General features: G+C 45.9%; 1 protein-coding gene across 1 annotated transcript in view; it reads right to left on the reverse strand.

Annotated features, from left to right (window-relative positions):
* The window catches only part of LRP1B (LDL receptor related protein 1B), a 3,669,685-nt gene that overhangs the window by 1,162,044 nt on the left and 2,482,505 nt on the right, over positions 1 to 25,136 (reverse strand). The window contains exon 34 of the mRNA XM_086955170.1: positions 22,997 to 23,122. Within this exon, the coding sequence (XP_086811296.1) occupies positions 22,997 to 23,122 (126 nt within the window). The remainder of the gene's footprint in view (positions 1 to 22,996; positions 23,123 to 25,136) is intronic.

The following is a 25,136-nucleotide window of genomic DNA, read 5'->3' on the forward strand; positions in this document are numbered from 1 at the left end:
TGGCGGTAACATACCGTGCGGACCGGACCCCCCCACAGAAGTGACGGGGAACCCTCCTATCTGCGTGGGCCTAGATGCATCATACTGCCCGTCGGTGTCATCTGGGTCATTATCTGCGCCTGAGTTCGAATCAATTGTCTCTGGCACCTCCTCCTCACCTGGTGATACTGGTCGTGAATCCGTCGGCCTAGACCGCTTGCCTCTTGCCGAGCTTCTAAGCTTTTCTGGGGTATGCTTCGCTCTTTTGCCTCTCCCCCTCTCCTCCTGAGAGTTCGCATCTGCTCTAGCCCCGTCTCTCATATTCTTTAGTACCCAATCCATGCCTTTTTCCCTTGTGAATTCCAGCAGTTCCGTAAAGGCAAGGTATTCCTCATTCTTGGCTGCGGGTTGTTTACCCTTCGGCACCTTCTTCGACGGCATCCTGCACTTAAAGAAAACAACGTTAAAAACTTGTCGAGAAACCCCAAAGGACTTTTAGGCCCACCGCGCCGCGGATGGGCCCGGACCCCAGGGAATCGGATGATCGAGCGCCAGCGCTCGCCCTCCCCCTGGACATGAGGATTACCACGGCAATCCCTGATTAATATTTAAATCAAGAGAAATAAACACGAAAGTTGTAAAGAAATCCAGCACACACTGCAAGGCCCGCTAACCTACACCACGAGTCGGATTAACTCTCGCTGTATACTCCTACGCGAAGTTCCCACGATGTCTTCTCTTGGAGACGTCCGACTCCTGGACGATCAGCGGACAAAGAGGGGGCCTCTAGGCTGGTCGCGGGCTTTTAAGCCTCGCGCCCTACTATCACTTCCGGGGCGTACCTCGACCCTTGTTACCATTGGTCCTGGCGCCGCGCTCACTTCCGGGTCACATAACCCGGAAGCGATCCTACTCCGGGTCGGCCCTTTGGCTGCCACTAACGACGCCATTCCCCGAGGGGGTTGGCGCCTTCCAATTGAAGGACTGGGTTCTTTAAGACCCAGCGGTGCCAGGGCACAACACCTGAAACCTTCGTGGGTAACCTGCTCCGGCGTACGAATCACAGAGACACGGGACACTTCCTTCGACGTCAAAGATTCAAGGTTTATTTGCTGCAGGGAACACAGAGATCACGACAAGTACACAGCGTGCAACTTGGGGAGACTGCTTCAAATTGGTTCTGTGGATCGCTCCTTTTATACAGTTTTTACCCATAGGATAACATTGAACACAAAAGTTTACAACCCGGTTCCCAACATTATCCCCCAGAGGGGTCACTTTGGTCACTTTGAAACACATGAGATCCGGAACGTAAGTGCGGAAACATTTGGCGGTTCCCAACTGTAAAAACCATCTTCCCACCATTAGCAAATTCCAATCAGCAGTAAAACAGATCGAAATAGGAACAAGGACAGGTGTAGAGGAAGACGGAGACAGTGGGGAGATCGGAAAGGGTGAAAAAGGGGAGGTAACGGGAAACACGAGATACAGGCATCAAAGGGACGTGCCTAATGAGATGCACGGCTGAGACAATAAGTCCGTGCAGCAAGATGAGCCTCGAGCGGCGCCATCTGCTTTACAGTAACAACCCCCTCATCATAAAGACACTCACAAAGACATGTGTCTTCCGCAAATATCTTGAGAGCCCCAGGGTCGCGAAGCGGACAACGTCCGTTCGCTGGCTACTTGAGGGCAAGAGACAAAATGGATGCCGTATCTAAGATGGAACCCGTGGGTACAGATGAAAAACCCACATAACAAACGAACGGTTTCAGTTAGCACAGCGAAACTGCGCGCACTTACTAAACTCGTCATTTGCGGTTCATAGATACCAGACTCGACCATATTCGTGCGAGTCGAAAACACCACTTACAATTGTCACGGAACCTCAGACGCTCCTTTTGCCCTCATGTAGGCAAGCACTAGTCAGAATCATATTCGATATTCATCAGACCATCGAGGTGTTGCTGTAGCATAGCTCTGTCCAACCGAGTCCCCTTGGTAACAGATGGTTGTCTCATACACGTTGTAGCACAGAGGCCACATAAGGCAGGACCACACTGCACACAAAGGCAACACGTGAACAGGAACACTACAACGACTCCGATGATCATCAGAATTTTCCAACCCCAAGTCGACATCAGGCCCCAAAACCATCCAAGTAGCCTCCAATCCCCTACATCCACGTGTATGGATTCGGAGATCTTATGCAACCTCGAGATGGCTTGATAGACAGTAGGAGCATTATCTGGAATGAAAATGCAGCAGCTCGAATGGATCACCTTACATACCCCACCTCGATCTGCTAAGATGACATCTAAAACCATACGGTTTTGTAACGTCATAAGTCTCTCCGCCTGAAGTTCTGTGGTGATATTACCAAGGGCACTGGCAGTAATATTAGCTGTTGATTCTACCACCCGAGTCAACTGTCTCAGGTTCCTACTATTGACCATAGGTCCCCAAAACGGGAGGAAACCCTTGAAAAAGTCTCCTGCCTCTTGACCGGCAGTATCCTCTTCGCTAATTACGCCTCGTACAACTCTAGTCTTATGATAATCGGCATCTACCGTAAACGTCGGAGGCAACAGATTTGCAATGAAACATGAGCCCATGAAGTCAGCGGGCAACCATGTGTATGCACGATCATAACAGATAAAGTATGTTACCTTGGCAGCCAGAAACACAGGGGACGAGGACATCGGCAGAATGTAATTTTCAGTGCAAGCACTTGCTCCAAGTCGGGCTTGCGATCTTCGGCCATGACCCATAAGACAAAAATTACCAGTGTGGGGTACGACCCATATCGGAGGCGAGCTTTTAAGCTGCTTTTCGCTAGTGAACACGCTATATTCACCTCTACTTAGGACTCTATAGGCTTGTACCTCTTCTTCGGGAATAAGCGAAGGATCATAGATATCACTATCTAAATCCTCTATTGCTATCGACAAAGGTTTTTGATATGAGGTAGGACCAGAGTAGGGGGAACGTGGTTCTCGGATGGGGTGGAAACCCAGTGCGCTTCGAAACATTGTTTGAAATGCTCGAGCTGACCCTTGGGAACTATACGGTAACACCAGATACGGAATTCCCTTATCTGTAGTATGTGGCATCAACCCACACACCCAACAATTAGTAGTGTTAACCACTAACTGATGCTGATGGAGGAGCTGAATAAAGGAATTGTTGCGGAATTCTACACGTCTAGCCTGCTCGTGTTCCGGTAACATATGAAAGGAATGGGGAGAAGCAGTAGAGGTAAGATTAGGGTAAGGAGTAGGAGTAGGTGTAGCAGGTAAGAAGTAAGACATCGTGTAATACACCCCACCCGCCAATAATGCAGAAGCAGTCAAAAACAATACAAACAGTTGGAATATGAAACATTTGGTACGACTGAGTTGCTGCAGCTTGAATCTGTGGACATGAGCTCCCTCCAAATCATTCAGCTTCGAGAATGCCATTCCCTACGACCGTCCGCAACGTTTCTTGACGCACTTCGTTCTGTGCAGCAATAGTCAATCCCTAGGAGTTCCCAGGAACCGACGGCCTTTAACCTAGCGTTAAGACCTACTGTCCAGAAGGAAGTACGCGCGCGGCCCTACGGCCTCCAATGCACAATATGTACGTATGCAAAAACAAAGTCTCTCAGCTGTAAAGGCAAAAAGGTACAAGGAGTGAAGCTCAAAATATATGTACAAAAATAATTACAGTAATACGAAAGTTCAAAACTGATCACGGGAAAACGGGATAATGCAGTTGACAATACGGCAAGGCAAGATCTTTTTATTTGTCCTTAGTGCGGGATCGCAAAAAGTATCGAGTTTTCCCAGGACGTGTCTGTTCGTCAAACAAAGGATCCGTTGAAGAGACAGCGTCCTGCTGATCAGTTGAGTGTTCTGGTCTTGAGTCTTTTGATGCTAATTGTTCAACAGTGTCTTTCTGCTGCGCTGAGGATTCTTCAACAAGCTGTGCGTCGCTAAAGGGCACAAACGCCGGCAATGTTTCTGTTTCAGATGACGCAATGCCTCTCCTTACCCACGGGTCTGCCGGCAAAGGGATGGGGACTCGTTTGGTGTGCGTAGCATGCACCCAATTCTTACGTCCCTCAAGACGAACGGCAGACCTCGTGGCCAGGAGCACTTGGTAGGGTCCGGTGAACCTCGGGTCCAGGTTATTTTTGCGTGAAAAATTCCTTGTCACCACCCAGTCTCCGGGCTGGAGCTGGTGGCCTGGACCCTCTGTCTGCGTCGGCAATGCTTCGTAAACCTGTTGGTGAATTAACCTCAGTTTAGCAGTCAAGTCATGTAGATAATCAATCAACATTGGGTACTCAAGATCAGAAAACATTCCTGGCCTAGGAACCCCCCACACATTCGCAGGACGGCCGAACACTATTTCATAGGGACTAAGCCCTACTCGGGAGTGTACAGTCGCCCTAGTCGACAGTAATGCTAAAGGTAAAGCGTCAGGCCACGAAAGACCAGTCGTAGCCTGAATCTTCGCTAATTTTAGTTTAAGGGTGCCATTGTACCCTTCAACCAATCCAGCTGACTGGGGATGATTGGCGCTGTGGAATTTCTGATTAATTCCAAGGCCCTTACACACACTCTTCATCACACTTCCAACAAACTCACTTCCGTTATCTGACCACACGACTCTAGGCATTCCATAGCGAGGAAAGTATTCCTTCAGTAGGATTTTCGCAGTAGACAAAGCAGTATTATCTTTGAGGGGATAGGCCTCGATCCATCGGGAGAATGCGCAAACAACAACTAAAACGTACTTCAGGTTATTGCATCGCTCCATATGGATGAAGTCCAATTGAATCACCTCAAAGGGATATGAAGGGGGAGCAAAACTGCCAGGAGGAGTTGGGGTTCCTTTGCCAGGATTGTACATTATACACACCATACAATTCTTCACCAGACGTTCAGCACATTTCGTAATGCCATCATTCTTCCACACAGGAGACAATAATTTGCAAATACCTTTCGCGCTAATATGTGCTAACCCATGCGCCATTGTCACAACGGCCAGCACATACGCATCCGGCAACATCCATCTTTTCTGATCAGACAAATCAATCCAACAACCATTCGCATCCAACTTTCCCGTACTTTCTTTCCACTTCGTCTTTTCAGTCTCGGTGGCCTCATTCTGAATTGCTTTCACACTCTCGATAGTGTCTTCACACATACTCGATTCTGTAGGCCACCTAACCGAACTCGTCACATACATTCGAGTGCTAAGGTTTCGGGCAGTCTCCTTAGCAGTCTCATCCGCAAACGCATTACCACGACCAATATCATCCGTCACCTTACGATGCGCACTACATTTAACAATCGCAACTTGCATAGGCAAAGTCAATGCATCCAAAAGATCATTCACAAGCTGGCCATGCTGTATTTTCGTACCGTGCGACGTCAAGAAACCTCTCTCTCTCCACAATCGTCCAAAACTGTGAGCAACACCAAACGCGTATTGACTGTCAGTAAATACATTCACACGTTTCCCTTTCGCTAACACACATGCTCTAGTAAGAGCAATCAGCTCCGCAGCTTGAGCAGAATTTTGATTCAGCCTTGCAGTCTCAACAACAGTATTCAGCGTTACAACAGCATAAGCAGTAGTCACATCGCCATTCGGCAACTTAAAACAGGACCCATCCACATACAAGGTACCATCCGGATCTTCCAATGGGGTGTTTTTAAGGTCCACTCGACCTTTCGTTTCCTCTTCAGTCCTCAAGTAGCAGTCATGTTCTGCTACTTCATCTGACTCTGTGCTAATTGGTAACAAAGTTGCCGGGTTCAGAACATTACAACGTTTTATCTGAATGTGGCTTGCCAAGAGCGTCAATTCGTACCCAGACAACCTCGCACTCGTCAAGTGCTGAGTTTTCGTCCGATTCAAAAGAGTATCGACTGCATGCGGAACCATCACCGTAAGCATATTATCCATGACCAATCCTGCTGATTGTCAGATGGAGACCGCAGCTGCCGCTGTTGCTCGTAAACAACTCGGCAATGCTCTAGCTACTGGGTCCAAGGTCGAGGAAAAATATGCACATGGACGTTGCTTACCACCAAAAGGTTGCGTTAAGACACTCAAAGCACAACCTTCCCTCTCGTGAACATATAACGTAAACGGCTTACTGTAATCAGGGGTACCTAACACAGGAGCCGAACACAATGAATCACGCAGTTCAGAAAAACTTTTCTGACATTCTTCCGTCCATGGTAAAGGAGTTGAAACATCCTTGCACGTAAGAGCCACCAATGGTTTCGCTAGCAATGAAAAATTTGGAATCCATTGCCTGCAGTACGACGTGATACCTAGAAAGGCACGCACATCTCTTTGGGTTTTTGGCACAGCCATTCGCGCAATTGCTGCAATTCTCTCTGGGGTCAATCTCCTTCCCTCCTTTGACAATAAGTGACCTAGATAGGTTACTTCTTGACAACAATATTGGAGTTTAGAGGGTGACACCTTGTGATTTAACTCACAGAGATGTTGCAGCAACGACACCGTAGCAATTTTGCAAATGTCCTGAGTATCAGCAGCCACCAATAAGTCATCGACGTATTGGATCAAGGCCGCACCAACCGGCAACCTGAATGCGTCCAGTTGACCCTTCAAGGCTTGGCTGTAAATAGATGGACTTTCACAGTAGCCCTGAGGAGCGCATTTGAACCGGAAGCTACGTCCACCGAGAGAGAAACCGAAAAGGTCCCTGCTCTCTTCGGCAATCGGGATGCTGAAAAACGCATTTTTCAAGTCAATCACCGAAAACCATGATGCAGAAGCTGGAATCAGAGTCAGTAGCGCCGTGATGTCAGGCACAACAGGAAATTGAGGAACCACAATTTTATTTACCTCCCGTAAATCGATAACAAAACGATAAACAGGCGGTTTTGAAGGATCAGTACGTTTAAGAATGGGCAGCACAGGGCTGTTGCACACGTTTCCCCGAGTCTCCTCAATAACATCTTTCTCGATCAAATCATAGATGATCGCCAACAGTGCTCGTTCACCGTCAAGGGAGATACGATATTGGGGAATACGTGGCAATCGCACATTAGATTTCAACTGAACAACATAAGGGGAGATATCAAGCAGGCCCACGTCATTTGGGCCTGTTGCCCACAAAGACGCAGGAAGAGAACTCAATTCCGGTGGGAGCTTATCGAGGGACAAATACATAGGAGAGACAACCCTCTCTCCTAACGTAAGTTGCACACCCGCAGGAGAACAATACAAAGTCGCATACAGACGTTTAAGCAAATCCAGGCCCAAAAGATTTTCACCACAACCCGTAGTTAAAATCAACGGAGCTTCTAGCTCACAAGGCCCAATTTTAAGGGGCAAAGGGCGAGAAACTGGATTGCTGACAGGGGCGCCAGAGAATCCAACGGAAACATTTGTTAAGCCAGACAAAGGTGCGCCAGGGAGTTTCGAATGCATGATAGAACTTTTCGCTGCACCAGTGTCCAACAGAAAAGGCTCGACGACGCCCGATGTAGCAACTGCGACGTAAGGCCCTCTCTGATCAACCGGAACTGATACCACTCCCTCTCCTTGTCTATGGCTGTCCTAGTAATTACTGTCGTCAGTTCCCTGATCGACGTAATAATCGTCTACATTGTACTGCGCAGATCGTCCTTGCGATGATCCACGTTGATCGAAACAATTATTAGAATTAGACGAGTTATCCGAGCGATCGTTCTGAGCACCACGACCTCTACCACGTGATGTTTGCTGCGAACCACCACGACCTCCTCTAGATGAGTTACCATTGTTACGTTCATTCAAAACAGGGCAATTGAATTTAATGTGTCCCTCCTGTCTACAATAAGCACATTGATTGTACCCTAACGAGGATCTTTGGGAGGAGGAGTCGTTACGGGTTTGGGATCTGTTCGATTGTGGCTGTGACCTATTCTGTTGTGAAGTATTCTGATTTGACCGCGGAGGATACGCTTGTTGCAACAACACTTTAGTTTTGAGCTCTTTCGTCTTTTTATCAGCACGGTCGTTCTCTTCTTTCTCTCTATTCTCATAGTATTGTGCCGTAGCCAATATCTGAGCCGAAGTAGAAACGGCCCATGCACTTTCCGAATTTCTCAATTTATTGCTCAAGTCGGGCAATAAATTTGAAACAAATTTATCCACAAACAATCTCTGACCACCCTCAGTACCCATATCCTGACCACTATGGTCGATGAATGCCTCCTCAAACCTCGTAAAGAAGTCGGAAACACTCTCATCTTTCTTCTGCTTACAGGCTGACAACTTGTCCCAGTTCACCTTCATAGCTGGCATAAGTGTTTTCATTAGCGTAATAATTCTTTGAGGAAGGTCAAGAATCAACTGGTCGGGTTTAGTAGCAGCTACTTGTCCAGCGTCTGCCGCTACAATGGCTGCCCAAGCACCACCTAATTCAGCCGGGTGATTTTCCTGTCGAATCTTTGCCCATACCGGTTGCGGTACGACATTGCCAAACAACATATCGATATCGGCAAGATTCATTACCGTAGCATTTACAAGCTGTGATAATTCTTTGTAATACCCTGTAGGATTCTTGCGTGGGTCAGGCAAAGATTGCTTCACCTGTAACACTTCCGAGCGTTTCCATGGGAGATGTATCCATATTCTCTGGAAGTGCGCCAATGTCGGAGGTTGAGCATTAGGATTAGCTGGTATCCAAACCGGCGGAACTTCACGCATAGGATATTGGCCAGACTCGTCTGGTTGTTTTTCAATATCCTCAACGAACAATGCATGAGGGATGGGAGCCGGACGAAGAGATAGCAATCGTTCAACAGCACGTCGAACGTTAGTATCCACTATCAGCCCGTTTGCGAACTGAAGCTGGAGATCAGACAGAGCGGTGAGCACCTCGTCAGGCGCATCAACCGCTATCTGATCATAAAGGAACTTACACATTTCGTTAAACACATATCTCGGGGTTGGTATATTGAATTGACAAAATGTTTCGAGGACAACACGGGGTGGACTTCTCTGAGGATTTACCATCCAACCCATTGCCATATTATATAGCGCAACGCGTTCTCTGTTTCCAGGAAGCTGACTACGTCTCTGAGGACCATTGGAACCAGCGGACCCATGAACAGGTCCGAGCGAATGAAAGAAACTAGCCGCAAGAGGAGAATTGCGACTACGAGTAGAGGGAGAAGAATAAGACACAGGGCTAACAAGAGAAGGAGTAGAAACAGTAGCAACAGCAGGAGTTAACAAAACAGGAGCAGTAGCAGGAGCAGTAGCGGGAACAGGAGTATGTGGAAGCGGAGGAGCAGTAGGAATAGGAACAGACAAAGAAGCAGGAACAGTCGGAAGAACGGGTGCAGGTTGAGGAACAGGCGGAGGAGGAATAGGCGGAAGAATAGGTACGGCAGGGACCACAGGAGCTGCGGTACCCTGTACGTACGGAGGTGGCGACTTCATAAGATAAGACATTAAGGGATCCTCAACTGGCTCTTCCTTCTTTTCCGACTCCGTTGGTAAAGCGGGGTAACATTTATCTACAGTCATACGCTGTAATCGGTCAAACACTTCCTTATCCTTAACCTCCTTATCACGCTGAAACTGCTCTGCTTTCTTCACTATGGTAGCAACATTATCTCGCTGATTACGTTTAGTCTGTCTGATTTCTTTCTGTCGGGCTTCCTTGCGCCACAACCGAAAGGCATCAAACATGGCCGGCCGTGACTTTCTTTCGAACAATTTAATCTCTAGATTATCTAAAATCGGGGCCTCGATGCTACCATGAGGTGGCCAACGAAGGTCGCCATCCTTTTTCGTATATTTAATCCAATAATCGTTAAAGGTAACTGGGCCTAGCCCATGCTTACTATAGAGCTCATACGTGGGAGTTCCAACCGGAGGTATCGGACACGAGTCCTCCAGTCGGGAATCCATACCACAAGGTCTGAAACAACTAAACAAAGTACTACGACCAGGCATCTTGCACACTAGCCGAGTTTCACAAACTTCAAGGGTTACGGGATTTACCAAGTCCCAGCAAAGAACAAAACCCTCGGTCTTTGGCGGCTGCAGTCGTCAAACAACACAACAAAGTACGCTAGCAAAGTGTCACCGACAAAAACACTCACACAGCGCTAACAACAAAAACACTCGCTAAAGTGTCAACAACCAAGAACTATGGGAGCGACCCACAAATACTTAACTCAAAGATCGATGGCGTCACCAGGAAGGCCCGTCAATCGTCTCGCTATACCAAGGTCTACGCCAGGCGCCAAAACAGGTCTACAGTCAGGGCAGCAGTCCGTCGCAGCCGTCCGGAGGCGGGAATCTTCGCGGGAAAAGTCTTCGGGCCACTTATTTCGACAACAGGATCGATGAAGCGGAGTGCACCTTCCCTCGGAGATTTCACACGAAGTTCCTCACGATCGTCGGGCTTGGACCGGTACCACTGATGCAGCCCCACGTTGGGCGCCAACTGAAGGACTGGGTTCTTTAAGACCCAGCGGTGCCAGGGCACAACACCTGAAACCTTCGTGGGTAACCTGCTCCGGCGTACGAATCACAGAGACACGGGACACTTCCTTCGACGTCAAAGATTCAAGGTTTATTTGCTGCAGGGAACACAGAGATCACGACAAGTACACAGCGTGCAACTTGGGGAGACTGCTTCAAATTGGTTCTGTGGATCGCTCCTTTTATACAGTTTTTACCCATAGGATAACATTGAACACAAAAGTTTACAACCCGGTTCCCAACATTATCCCCCAGAGGGGTCACTTTGGTCACTTTGAAACACATGAGATCCGGAACGTAAGTGCGGAAACATTTGGCGGTTCCCAACTGTAAAAACCATCTTCCCACCATTAGCAAATTCCAATCAGCAGTAAAACAGATCGAAATAGGAACAAGGACAGGTGTAGAGGAAGACGGAGACAGTGGGGAGATCGGAAAGGGTGAAAAAGGGGAGGTAACGGGAAACACGAGATACAGGCATCAAAGGGACGTGCCTAATGAGATGCACGGCTGAGACAATAAGTCCGTGCAGCAAGATGAGCCTCGAGCGGCGCCATCTGCTTTACAGTAACAACCCCCTCATCATAAAGACACTCACAAAGACATGTGTCTTCCGCAAATATCTTGAGAGCCCCAGGGTCGCGAAGCGGACAACGTCCGTTCGCTGGCTACTTGAGGGCAAGAGACAAAATGGATGCCGTATCTAAGATGGAACCCGTGGGTACAGATGAAAAACCCATATAACAAACGAACGGTTTAAGTTAGCACAGCGAAACTGCGCGCACTTACTAAACTCGTCATTTGCGGTTCATAGATACCAGACTCGACCATATTCGTGCGAGTCGAAAACACCACTTACAATTGTCACGGAACCTCACAATGTGCGAGTTCTCGCCAGTCCCCACGATGTTTTACACACCCTGATGCGACTGATTACCTTGCAAGTGGAATGGGGGTGCTGGACAGTCCACGCTAATCTCCCGCGGGGCAGTTCTCTCCTTGGCGGCGCTCCCTGGCGTCTGGTACGGCTCCGCCCTCGATGACGAGCGCAAGGAAGCCCAGGTTGCTAGGGGACGCCTCGCGCTGCACTTTCCTTGGCGCAGTTCTGCCGGGATGAGCCTCCTCATTGCTAGGGAAACCCTTGATGCTGTGACCAATCCTAGTGAGGCTCGGCATGACACTTCACGGACTCCAGGCCAGTGGTGGTGAATCTCAGCAGGATATTTTTGTGGCCTTTCTCCTCGGCAGGCCTGGCATCAGGCACACAGCTTGAGGGGTGGCGGAGATTATAACACACATAAACAGCAATTCTGGCAATCAGGGCCGGTGGTGAAGAGATACCGGCCCTCGGCGTCTGTCCTGATCACGGGTCCGGGCGGTGATGTACGTTGCGCTCTTTGTACTTGGGGAGAGCAGACGAGCGTGCCAGCAAGTTGGCCTGCACAGTGGCACAAAACGACGTCCTTGGACACACAGACAGCCCCAGAGACTGCAGGGACAGTAGAGCACAATGTAGGGTGAGTTGTAGAGGTCCTTGGCAATCTTTTATATCCCTGAGTTGCAACAGGATGCCAGCTCTTATCAGGCCCTTGGACACAGGTATACTTCAGAGGGTGCAAAGCACACAGCAGAGCTCATCTTCAAGCAAGGTGGACAAAGCACACAGCAGACAGTCCCTTGGTCCTCTTCCTCAGCAATCACAGCAACTGCAGGTCAGCAATGGCAGCACTTTTCCTCAGTCTTCCAGGCTGTTCTTCTTTGAAAGGGATTCCTTCTTGATCACAAAGTTTTTCCTAACCTAAATTCTAGGGGTTTCAGCTCAGATTTTTATACCCCAAAAGTCTTTGTTCTTCATGTGTGAGTGGTCCTAGACCCAGTCCAAACCAGTTCTGGGTGCACTCTGCCAGTGCACATCTTCTTCCTTTGTAAGTGTGGGCCAGGACCATCAGACGCACCGCAGGAGGTGGAGCCAGCTTTGCGGAAGGCAGGCGCAGTCCTATTCAGACCCAGCTGTTACTTCTCCCTCCTCTCTACATGCAGATAGGTCTATTCAGCCTAGTGCTGACTTACCCAGCCTCCTGGAGCCACCCTAGCCCCTGTCACTCACAAACCAGACAGTCAATTTACAAGCAGGTAGAGGCACACAGAAAGGTTGAACAAGAAAATAGCCACTTTCTAAAAGTGGTATTTCCAAACTTAGAATTTAATAACCATCTTCACTAAAAGATGTGTTATTAAATTCTGAGTTCAGGGATACCAGATTCCAACTTTCTATCATGCCGCTATGGGAATATATGCAGGTAAACATGTTACACAGCATTCCCCATGGTATCCTATGGGCAAGACAGCCTTTCAATAGTGGAGAACGAAATTGGCAGTATTTCACTATCAGGACATATTACCCACACTAGTACATGTCCTACCGTTCACATACACTGCACCCTGCCCAGGAGGGCACCTTGGGCCTACAATAGGGGGGTTCAATGTGTAAGAAAAGGGAAGGGTCTGGCCTGGCAAGTGTGTACATTGGCCAGAACAACATGGCACGTCACAGACTGATCACAAGCACTGCAGTGGCAGGCAGAAGACACCATTTTAGGGCTACTCATGTGGGTGGCACAATCAGTGCTGCAGGCCCACAAGCAGCATTTGAATCACCAGCCCTGGCACACTCAGTGACTTTACTAGGGACCTACTGGTAAAACAAATATGCCAATGATGTATAGTCAATCACAATAATAATTTAACTAGGGAGCACTGATTAGCAGTGGCAAAGTGCCCAAAGCATCTAAACCAGCAAAAACGAATTCCAGCACAGTGCCCAAAATACAGGAGATAGAGGCAAAAACTCGGGGGAAACCACGCCAAGGATGCCCGATCTAACACGTGTCCCCTCCAGATGAAAAGTGGGGAGAACTACCCACCCTCCTGGGAGTTATCATCACCAAGGCGTTAAAACCTGGACAGACTATCAGCATTGGTGTGTTCTGTACCAGGGCGGTGTTCCACCGTAAAGTCCATTCCATGTAGGGAGAAGGACTACCGCAACAATTTTGAGTTCTCACCCCTCAACTGCATTAACCATCTGAGGGGCATGTGGTCTGTCTGAACCCGGAAGTGGGTCCCATACAAGTACGGCCTTAGCTTGTTCAGTGCCCAGACCACAGCAAAAGCCTCCCTTTCAATTGCACTCCACCTCTGTTCCCTGGGAAGTAGCCTCCTACTAATGAAAGCTACGGGTTGGTCCAAGCCTGCGTCATTCACTTGTGAGAGTACTTCTCTCACTCCATGCTCTGAAGCCTCTGTCTGCACCACAAACTCTTTGGAGAAATCATGCGCTTTGAGCATGGGTGCCGTGCACATGGCAGTTTTCAGGGCATCAAACGCGGTCTGGCAGGCATCGGTCCAGATCACCTTCCTGGGCTGCTTCCTTGAAGTCAGCTCTGTCAAGGGGGCAACAATGGTGCCATATCCCTTGACAAATCAGCGATAATACCCGGTGAGTCCTAAAAAGGCTCTCACCTCTGTCTGGGTCTTGGGGGGCTCCCAAGCCAACCCAAGCCAGAATTGTATCAATCTTTGCTTAGAGGGGTGCCACCTGGTCGCTCCCTACTTGGTGTCCCAAGTACACCACAGATTCCTGCCCTATCTGGCATTTACTGGCCTTGATAATGAGGCCTGCACTTCGTAGAGCCTTCAACACTTAGCAAAGGTGTTTCAAATGTTCTTCCCAACTCGAGCTGAACACAGCAATGTCATCCAGGTATGCAGCGCTGAATTCCTCCAGTGCAGACAGTACCCAGTAGACCAGTCTCTGGAAGGTGGGAAGATATGCGGGTAAACATGTTACACAGCATTGCCCATGTTATTCTATGGGCAAGATAGCCTTTCAATAGTGGAAAACTAAAATTGACAGTATTTCACTATCAGGACATATTACCCACACTAGTACATATCCTACCTTTCACATACACTGCACCCTGCCCAGGGGGCTACCTTGGGTCTACCAAAGGGTTGTCCAATGAGTAAGAACAGGGAAGGGTCAAGCCTAGGAAGTTTGTACACTAGCCAGGACAACATGGCAGTTCACAGACTGCGCACAGTCACTGCAGTGGCAAGCCTGAGACACCATTTTAGGGCTACTCATGTTGGTGGCACAATCAGTGCTGCAGGACCACTAGTAGCATTTGAATCACCAGCCCTGGACACTCTGTGCACTTTACTAGGGACCTACTAAATATGCCAATCATGGATAGCCAATCACAATAATAATTTAACCAGGGAGCACTTGCACTTTGGCACTGATTAGCAGTGGCAAAGTGCCCAAAACATCTAAACCAGCAAAAACGAATTCCAGCACAGTATCAAAAATACAGGTGGTAGGGGGGAGGAGCTACGCTAGCAAGCAAGATGGCCGCTTAAGCTCCCGGCTCCGCCGACCTCCACCAGCAGCTCGTATATCCTGCAAGTTATCCTGATTTCACACCTGACTCCCGTATGTGTGAGGAGTAGCTGACTCTGAAGGCGCAATCCCGAACTTTTTATCATACCGGGTGACAGAGATATGCCGTGTTTCATTCTTGGCCTACCCCGGAGCTGAAGCCGGGGCCTCGATTTCCAATTCATCCGGGCTGGAATTGAACAACATCGGCTGGAACCTTGGGCTTTGTCCGGTCTCCCGAACAGAGATATAATCTTCCTCGTCTTTGACGGCGATTTCATATCCTGCCTGCAACACACACGCTACGGCGTGTCACATCGTTTGCTGGCCCCGTATCCGACGCCTGGAGACACAGTAAGCTTGCCGTGGGGGTGCGGACGGGAGCCCTGATAAGTGGCAAAGGAGCAAATTCGTGAGGTGAGAGCGCCCGTTGTTGGTGTCCGCTCCAGATTTGCCTGCTACCCCGGAGAAGCCGGCCTCCGGGGGTTTGCATCCTGATCTGTTGCTTGCGAGAGGAGATGGAGGGGACAAAAGACACGCCACCGCTGCACGCCGTAATGGCGGCCATTAGAGCGCTCCACTCACAGATCATCTCCAACTACCGGGCACTGTCTGTAACGATGGACGATCTTTGCCGGAGACCGGACAGTGGTTTTTGCCATCATCGCAGCCAGTGGTGCTATCAACGGAACATCGTATATCCGACTTCGAGGTCCCTGTGCAGGAGCCGGATTCCTTTGGCGCTGCGGATTCCTATAATACAGATTGCACGCCCGTGAACATTGTCCGCGTTCCCTGCTTGAGCCCTATCTCGCCGAACATCACTATGGATAACCTTGACTGCCTCAACAAGATCACCTGTGACTATTGGAGAGTTTTATCATCCTGCCACGCTTTTCCTCGCTTGCTTTGTGTAGACTGTGAACTTTTATCCTTTAATTGGCTTGTTCGTACTGATTTGAATCTCCATGAAAGCTATACCGCTCTCACTGCTGCTGTGGCCTGGGTTACAATTGCTCCAGTGAACACTCGTACTGGCCAGGGTTAACTTGTGGGGCTTTTCAGGACCTGGGACAATAATGTAATTGGTTGCTGGGATTGTGACCTGTGAACTGCGGGAGTCGGGTGGTATGTTTGGTACTTCCCCGGATTGATTGTGTATTTCGCTGCCCTTTCTTTGAATTTGTTTCCGGGGGGGTCGCATCTGATGGGGGGGGAGGGGAGTCCGGGAGTGTGTGTTTTTGTTTCTCCTCCTCTGCTGTTTTCTTTTTTAGGGATGCTTCTGGGCGACAGGCACGCTGCTAGTGGGTTAGGCCGTAGCCATTGCAGGGGTGCAGGGTGGTGGGGGGGTTTGTTATTTTGCCTTTGTTTTGTTCTATGGCCCCTTTTCTCTTCTCTTCTCTCTTTCGGGTATTCCTCTGGGCGACAGGCGCGCTGCTAGTGGGGTAGGCCGTAGCCATTGCAGGGCAGCAGGGTGGGGAGTGTGAGGGGGGTTTGTTATTTTGCCTTTGTTGTGTTCTATGGCCCCTTTTCTTTTTCCTTTTCTCGCAGGGTCCGGTCGCGATAACTTTCAGTTTCATCCTGCTGTACATGAGTGGGCGGGGTATGGAGTGGGTGGCTGTGATGATAGATAGGTAGCTTAGTTCTTTACCCTTAGTGAACTTACTGGCACTTGCGTTTTTCCTGTTGGCCTATTTTGATCCACGACTGCTTTTAACACCTACCCGCATATTTTATACCTCTGAATGCGTAGCTCCGGCTATCCTGTATCTTCTTCTTTATCTTGTTCTGGGGGGTGGGGGGGGGGGGGGTTGAATTTAAAATGAAACCTTATTCATGTCCTTGATTCGAAATGTTTCCGATACATCGTCTATCCTTTACCGCTGCCGGACCCATGGGTTGTCGGCTGCAGAGCTGTGTTATTGGCATTACTGATCCGTGTTACATGCATGTGGTACCGGCCCCTGCCGCTGCAGGGTTACTTTTGTATCTTGTGTTGAACGATATGATAAAGGTTTTCCAAAAAAAAAAAATACAGGTGGTAGAGGCAAAAAGTCAGGGGAAACCCCGCCAAGGATGCCAAGTCTTATAATCAGCATTAACATCTGTATCTTATACCAGGTGCAGAGACTATTTGTAAAGTCCATGGGTTTAATTTATCAGCAAATGATAAGCAAATCAATGAGTAACTAAAAGGAATCCAAAACCTAACCAAAGTCTTGAAATAAATGAAAAGGGAGGGTTCCCATTCCCAGTCAATATAATGACCTGCAATAAAAGGAAAAGACATAAAGACATGGATACTTGACTTACGGGAGGCCTGGTTTGAGCAAGTTCCAGTGTTTGAGTGGTCATCACCATTTCTTTGGACTGATGCTATTTTTTAACTTTGTGGACTGGGACACTGTTAATTAAGACACAATAAATGTGCTCTGGCCCCTAAAAAATGGCAAAAATGGCTACCTCCGAACTTTCATATTTAACTTTGCAATAAGTCGTAATTAATGGTATAGAAATACACTCATTGTATGGAAAGGTAAATATCATCTGAGGAATACAGCACTCATTGTGCCATGCACTAACGGGAAAGGAAAACATGAATTCAGACTTACCACTGTAGCCTGACTGCTGTAGTTTGAAGCTGCAGCATCAACTGTTAAAATAACCTTTTGAAACAAGAAAATCTTCCCTTTATAAATTAAAGTTACTTTTGTATAGGGCTTGAATACCATAATATAGGCTGTAGTATATGGTTCAGAAATACTCCAGTTTTTGGAAAGGTAAATATCACTAGTGGACTGCAGCACATATTGTGCCATGCACTAGTGAGAAAGGAAAACTTGGTGTTAAGCCTACTATTGTAGCCTGACTGCTGAAGTTTAAACCTGCAGCCTGACCTGTCAAAATAACTCTTTGACAGGGAAAAAAATCTCCTCTTTAAATATCAATGCCACTTCTTTGGTGGCCTTGGAGACCACAAGGTAGAGTGCGTGGCATTTAAATGTTGAACATGTATGTAGCCATGTCCCTATCTTGAAAACCCCCTAAAATCGATTTACATGTAATGACCTGCATGGAGAAGAACAGACTTACTGGAGTTTTGGTTTACGAAAGTGCCATTTTTTGTGGTCACAGCTACTTTTTTGAACTGATGACATTTTTTTTTAGCTTGTGTACTGGGACACTGCTAATTAGGACACAATGCATGTGCGATGTCCCCTAAAATATGGCTAAAATGTCTAACTCATAATTGGCATTTTTAATTTGCAATAGGTCTGAAATTAATGGTGCAGAAATACACATATTGTATCGAAAGGTAAATATCATCTGTGGAATACAGCACTTATTGCACTAATGGTAAAGGAAAACATGAATTCAGACTTACTGTTGTAGCCTGACTGCTGCAGTTTGAACCTGCACCCTGAACTGTTAAAATAATCCTTTGAAAAAGGAACATCCTTCCTTTATATATTATTGTTACTTCTGTATAGGCCTTGAAGACCATATTAATGGGTGCATGATATTTGAAAGCGGAACATGTACAAATGTTATGTTGCCATGTCCATACTGTAACAAGCCTATAAGAGTTATTTTCACTGGGGAGGCCTCTAGCTGTCCTATGAAGAAAAAAACATTTAGTTTTCTTGGGTTTGGGACACACCAGATAAGTGTTTCAGCCACTTAAAATCCAATTCAATAGCAAACATATTTTAAGTGAATATCTAGAAAAGGTAACTTTTAGAAAATTATTTTTTCACTGCCTGTAGCTTGTGGAAGCAACTTTTCATTAGGCTGCCATTAGCAGCTCCTGTCAGTGTTTGATCTTAGTGATGTTTTAAAACTGTTCCCAGAGTATGTCAAAGGCCTAGGCCTGGTCGTAGAATGGGCTGGGTATGAGGTGTATGATCCTTATCAGCTTAGGAAGGGTAGTTTGAGAGGATTAAGAAACTTCATTCACTTGAAAGGGCAATGTCTAGGCCTGCACATTCATAGTGTAATGTAAGAAGAGACCTGGGAGGGGGAACGTCTTTGATCTTTGGACATACGGCAGTCACCTTGGATCCGTCCTAGTGAGAGGGAAGGAGAAATGGTCAAGGAACCAGTTTAGTCTAGCTTAGGAAGAAAGGGCTGCATATTTCCCCAAGCACATCCTTGAATGACACACAGGCTCCCTCGGAAGGCAGAAGATCTGCACCATCTTGGATTTCCCTAAGAATAGTATACTCTGGGATTATTTACAGTATGGCAAACAGGTTGTGCTGCAGAAGGGGCAGGGGTCCCAGAGAACCTCTTCCTCAATTATTAGAGATTGTCTAGGAGTCACTTGCACCCACTATCCAAAATGGTCTTCACCACAAGCCCCTCTGAACACATTCTTGACCTGCAAAAGCTCTGTAGAGGACTTTACCTCCTGTCAAAAACCTGTAAGGTGACCTTAAGGGTTGGACCTGCTCTCACTTGTACCCAGAACAAAGAAGTGGGCCAGAAGGGTCAGTTGGCAGACCTCCAATATGGCTACAGAGACACAACAAGCTGCAAGAGGTCTTTTTCCGGAGGTCCCCAGCTGACTAGAAGCAACTGGACTGGACCCAGCTTGTGGTCTTTCCTGGGATGAGTCCTAACCTCTAACTGCTGTACTTCAGGTTCTAGGGGCTGTAGAGATGACTAAGAGTAACTGCACCAGAAATTATGAAAAGTTGGGACTTTTTTCGGGACTTCCAAGATTTCTGGACTATCAGAGGGGACCGAATGAAAAGGGAGCCCACATTCAATGTCACTCCATATGATACAGCTCATGCTTGCCACACTGGAAGATTTTGAACTCCATACTAAGCCTGATGGTAGTATTCTTGGTCGACTAAAGTTGTGAAAAGTAAATGCCATTTCCAAGGACTTGGTTGGATGCTAAATTAGAATTTCTCCCAGCTCATTTAAACCCGAAATCAATAGCTTCAGCAGGGGCTCCTTCAGTGGATAACTGGCTTTAAGAGGACTTTGGCAGCTACAGCCTGTAGGCTTGCCCCTCTAAAGGATTTTGACTGCCATTTCAGAGACAAGACTAAGTCCCAAGGTAAAATCTTTGCCCGGGAAGAACCAGCTCTGTGTATTTGACTTTCCCTCCATCACAGTGAAACTGAAATTCTGTCTAGGACCCAATCACCCATGCACAGTACCTCTCATTGTTGTCTTACTTTTTCAATGTGCTCTTTCTCTTAAATATTTAAAAATCAGATCTCTGGTTGCCTTTCTTGTTTTTTATTGTTTTGGTGTAATTTTGTTTTTTAAAGTTTATTCTATTTTATGAATAAGTGTGCGATGTTATTGTTGTCAGATTTTGACTTTTTGAACTGTTTTTGCCCTTTGAAAGGCTGTACATTTTTTGCTAAATAAAGTCTGTCTGCTCTGTGCAATAGTTATTAGGAGTTTATCTCAGGTTTTAATTACCAAAACATTCGCTGGACACTAACAGGTTAGTGTCTTTATTACTAGTGGTGACCTACCATCCATTCTAATTAAAAATACACTTTGCTACACCTGGGTCATAGAAAGGGTTCTCAGGGAAGGTCCTGGGAGTCCTGAAAGAGGTGCCATCCCAATTAACCGAGGGTATTGTGAATTTGATTTTGTGAGTTTGTAGAGGAACTAGGGTGCTGTAGAATTCTGAAGCTCCAGAGGACTGGGAATTCTGTGAATATCCTACAGCAAAGAAAGTCTGGGGCACTGGGAAGGATCCCAATCATTGAAGGAGCTGGTCTTGGGTATGTCGAGATAATCATCATAATAGCCCTCCATTACATCTGTGATATCACTTTCTAAAAAGAATTTGTTTCCCCTGCAATATATATTTGGATTTCAATACCTTTCTTAGCACCCTTCCTATGGAAAATCTTGTCTCCATTCCTTATGATTGTGCACGATTCCACTGAAAATCTGATACAGCCAATGCTCTCTAGATGAAAACTTTCTGAAAAATATTTTTTAATATATGACATTGTATATGTTGAAATGGTCAACATGATAAATATCTTTCATCAAACAATCCTTGCCAGTTCTATTTTTCAAAGAATTGCTTATATTCCCTCTCACTTTTTAATTTTGTTGGGGAATCAATTTCTCAACATTCCTAACTCTTTGTTAACTATGGCCCTACCCTCATTCAACTTTACCCTGATTTATCTTTTTTCCTGGCCTTGCCTTATTTTCTCTCTTCCTCCTGTCAACTGCTTCAACCTCCAGCCTTCTTCACATCCTTTCCTTTCCCAATGACATTCTCCCTTCCTTCTATCTATTTTTCCTATAAGGCAACATATATTAAAAAAGTATATTTTTCAACTATTCTCATCCGAATCACACCCCAGGTTAGACCTCTGGATGAAACACCTCACAGCCTTCAACTGCTCCCCCAAGATCATTGATTCAGCCAAATCTCTCGGAATCACCCTGGACAAGCACTTGAACATGAAGAATCATATTGTAAGGTGTGCAAGGGTGGTAATCACCTGGTGAGGTTACTCAGGAACCTCAAACCATTCCTTCCACAAGGTGACTTCAGGCAGGTGGTCCAAGCACTTGTTTTGCTGAGGCCAGACTATGACAGTGCTACGCTCTGTGGCCTCTCAAAATATACCTTGGCCCCACTAAAGGCTTCATTGAACACAGCTGCCAGATTGATTACGGGAACAAAAAGAAATACTCATATATCCCCAGTCCTAAAATCCCTTAATTGGTTGCCCTACGAAGCAAGAATACAGCTAAAGATAGCCTGCTTGTCTCACAAAGGCCTCCATTTCAAAACCCTCTGGTACCTGGCTCAAAAGCGAAAAATATCTGGAGGCGGTAGACTTTCAAGAAGTGCAAACTCTCTCCTCTTGAAACCACAGATTTTTCGCAACAAGAGAATGAGTCACAGAGCTTTCTTAGGCTCTGCCCTGAAGATTTGGAACTCTCTGCCACCGGAAGTCCGTAGAATCTCCTACACGGTTGCTTTAAAAATGGAAGTGAAAGTATTCCTAATGAAAAAGTTCTTGCCTTAAATGGGTTTGGAGCGTCTGTTTTAATGTATTGGACTTACACCTTTAAGCCAGAGTACACTAATGCAACTTTCCATTCCATTTTCCAAGTTATCTCTTACAATTATTTTTCCATTTGAACCAGGCATTCGATAACAGGTATTTTTGTTTTAATTTACCATATATCTAGAAACACTTTAAAATCATCAACTTAACATTTTGTGGATTTATGTTCATCAGACTGACTAGAATCTGATGAATTGTATGCTGAATTTAATTAGTGCTGACTCCCATGTGCTTAAGAACTGACACAGTCATTTCATTAATGCTTTCATGTATGAAAATTAGAGCATTTAATATGAATTGCAATACATATGCTACAGACTCATTCTTTCTATCTGCAATCATAATACGTTACCATAAGGCCCCCATATCAAGTTGTCTCTTTATTTTGATGAGGTCAGTAACATCTAGTACCAACCCCATTGGAATTATGAGATCTGCCAGCACAACGTGGGCCTGTTTATTTTCATAGGGAGATTTCAGCTGTTGAAAACAACTGAGATCATTGTGTCAAAATCTAGAGAGAAGTCAGGAATTGCAGATAGAAGTGGACCCAAAATTACTGGTTCCCCTGGTAATTTCTAATTTCTAATTAGACCTTCAGGGCCCACTTGTAATCCCTCAGTAGCTCCTGGCTTCGATATTTACCTTTAACCTGGGTATTGGTAACACTGTTGGGCTGAAGATACAAGAATGATTAATGCTCCAATCGTAATGAGGGCCTAAGCATACAAATAATGAGCTAAAAATCATTTGGTGCATATCATTTTCAATGAAATGGTTCTGACTCCATATTGAGCACAGTTCAATGTGTTTCTTATTAAAATATGACCTACTATGTACCCAGTATTCAAACGTGTGCACTCACAAATTATTTAGCTTTCAATTACTTTACCTCAATATAGAACTTGGAATAGGTAATACAAGGTCATTTTTCCCTTCTCTATTTGGCCAATAATTACAGTTCAGCACAAAATGTATGTACCTTGACATGACATTCGATTTTTTCTGAGATTGTATCCAACTGTGCACATGCATGTCCTTGAAGTTTCAGATATTGGCAAGCAGAGCTGAGAACATCCACCATTGTTGTGTTGGCAGGCATTAGTACCTGTACAGAAATAGAATGCAAACATAATTAATAACTGCATGGAAGACAAAAGTGGGTGACATTGAAATAACAATGCAGCAGCAGAAATACAAAAAACAAATGTAAGCTTGTGGATATTCTGTATTTGCTTGTTCAGCACAAGATCGCAGTGGGGTTGATGAAAGGGCTTGTAAAACAATTAAAGCATGTGACATCGGGCAATACAATCACGTTAGAGTGCCAATGCCTTCTAAACCAGACCTGAAGATATCTGGGAGCCGGCGCCTGAATATTAAAGTGACAAAAAGAGTAACGCGTCATGGACCTAAAAGTGGAAACAATAAAATCTGAGGCAAAACATCACTCTGTAGAATCTAAAGCTCTAGCTTTCACTATGATTATGCTGAAATCTTTCCGTCACGGTACACAAACTGCACTCTCTCTAACATAGCACGTCAAGAGCATCATCATATGCAATAGTCCAGGAGAAATAGTATGAAGTATACCGAGAACAAAAGCCATTAATTTGGAGGAGCTAAAATTTTGTCTTCATCCGTTTATGTTTGGTTAGGCTGCATATATATATACGTTTGCCCTATGTGCCCGTGTGGCGCAATAATACAGGTGAGATGTGGTGTGCTAAAGGTGTAGAAAGTTCATCTTTTATGTATTTTGATAAATATATGTGTGTATATATTAATGATTTGTCTTTCTCAGAGACATCTGGACTGCTGATACTAATCTTCTATGGTTGTTTGACAGAGGCATGGCTGAACGATGCATGCCTCTACCACACAGCCGCAACAATGAATGTGTCTAAATAATGCATTGCTTTACCATGCATGCCTTTACCACGCATCCCTTTATCATGCAATTTTGTGGCAATGGTAAAGGTAACATCTAAAGCTTTTAAGGAAGATCCTGGTTTTAATGACCAGGAATTGGATTACTTTTTGAAAGCTATTAATGCTATGTCTAATGAGAGAGGGAGTACAGAGGTGAGTCAGGGAACTCTTCAGTCTACTTTGAAAGAGAACTTGTTGGATGTGGGGAAATTTAAGTTGGAATTGGATAAAATGATAAGTGGTTGTCTTGCATTGGATTGAATAGAAACTTATCAGCAGAATGAACTTTTCTTCATGAATAAGGATGCTACTAAGAGGTCAAGATAAGCACATGATACATGATCTGAATTAGCCTAGAAATGTGAGCTAGTTCTGGAACGGACAAAGACCTTCCGGAAGAGCCACCTACTTGCTTTTAGGGATCAGGACATAGAAGATGTGAGAATACCAGGAGTGAAGATGCAAATTTAGGAATTAATCCACAGCATCCAAATTTGAAGTGAATTAGAGAAGTGGGAATTTAAGATGGTCAAGGAAACAACTCACAAGAAAACGATGGGAGTGCTGCCTCATTCTCGAAGGGTGTGGACAGGATCTTTCCTTTATGGGAGGTGCCTAGCAGAGGTTACATATATGTTGTACCTTGCAGTAGGAATCATTTACAAATTAATTCCCTAAAGTGAGAGAAAAGCATGTGGCATGGTAAAAACAAGTTAAGCGGTTTGTGACATTTTCAAAGGTTTTGTAGACTAATTTTAATACCTTGTTTGACATTGTGGTCCCAAGTGATTTGTGGACAGCTTGTAAAATAGCTATAGAGTGGCCAGAGAGAAAAACTAATGGTCCTTCTGCTTTAGTGATGAGGAAGTATGATCAGATGATGACGTGGTTGAAGTCTAAGGTGCCACGTCAAGATATCAATTGGATTGAGATTGATCAAAGTGGCTTGCACCCTGTCTAAGAAGGGACCCTCATTCTAGTCAGGGTAAGTAAGTTACACACCTAGGATAATTCCTTTGTATATTGGCAGAGAGCAGTCAGGCTTAGACTAGAGGCAATGTGTAAAGTATGTGTACACACATTCACACACATACACACACACGCACACGCACACACACACACACATGCACACGCACACACACACACACACACACACACACACACACACACACACACTAACACAGTGAAAA

Source organism: Lissotriton vulgaris, chromosome 2_1 (genome assembly GCF_964263255.1).
Source record: "Lissotriton vulgaris chromosome 2_1, aLisVul1.2, whole genome shotgun sequence".
NCBI classification, from domain to species: Eukaryota; Metazoa; Chordata; class Amphibia; order Caudata; family Salamandridae; genus Lissotriton; species Lissotriton vulgaris.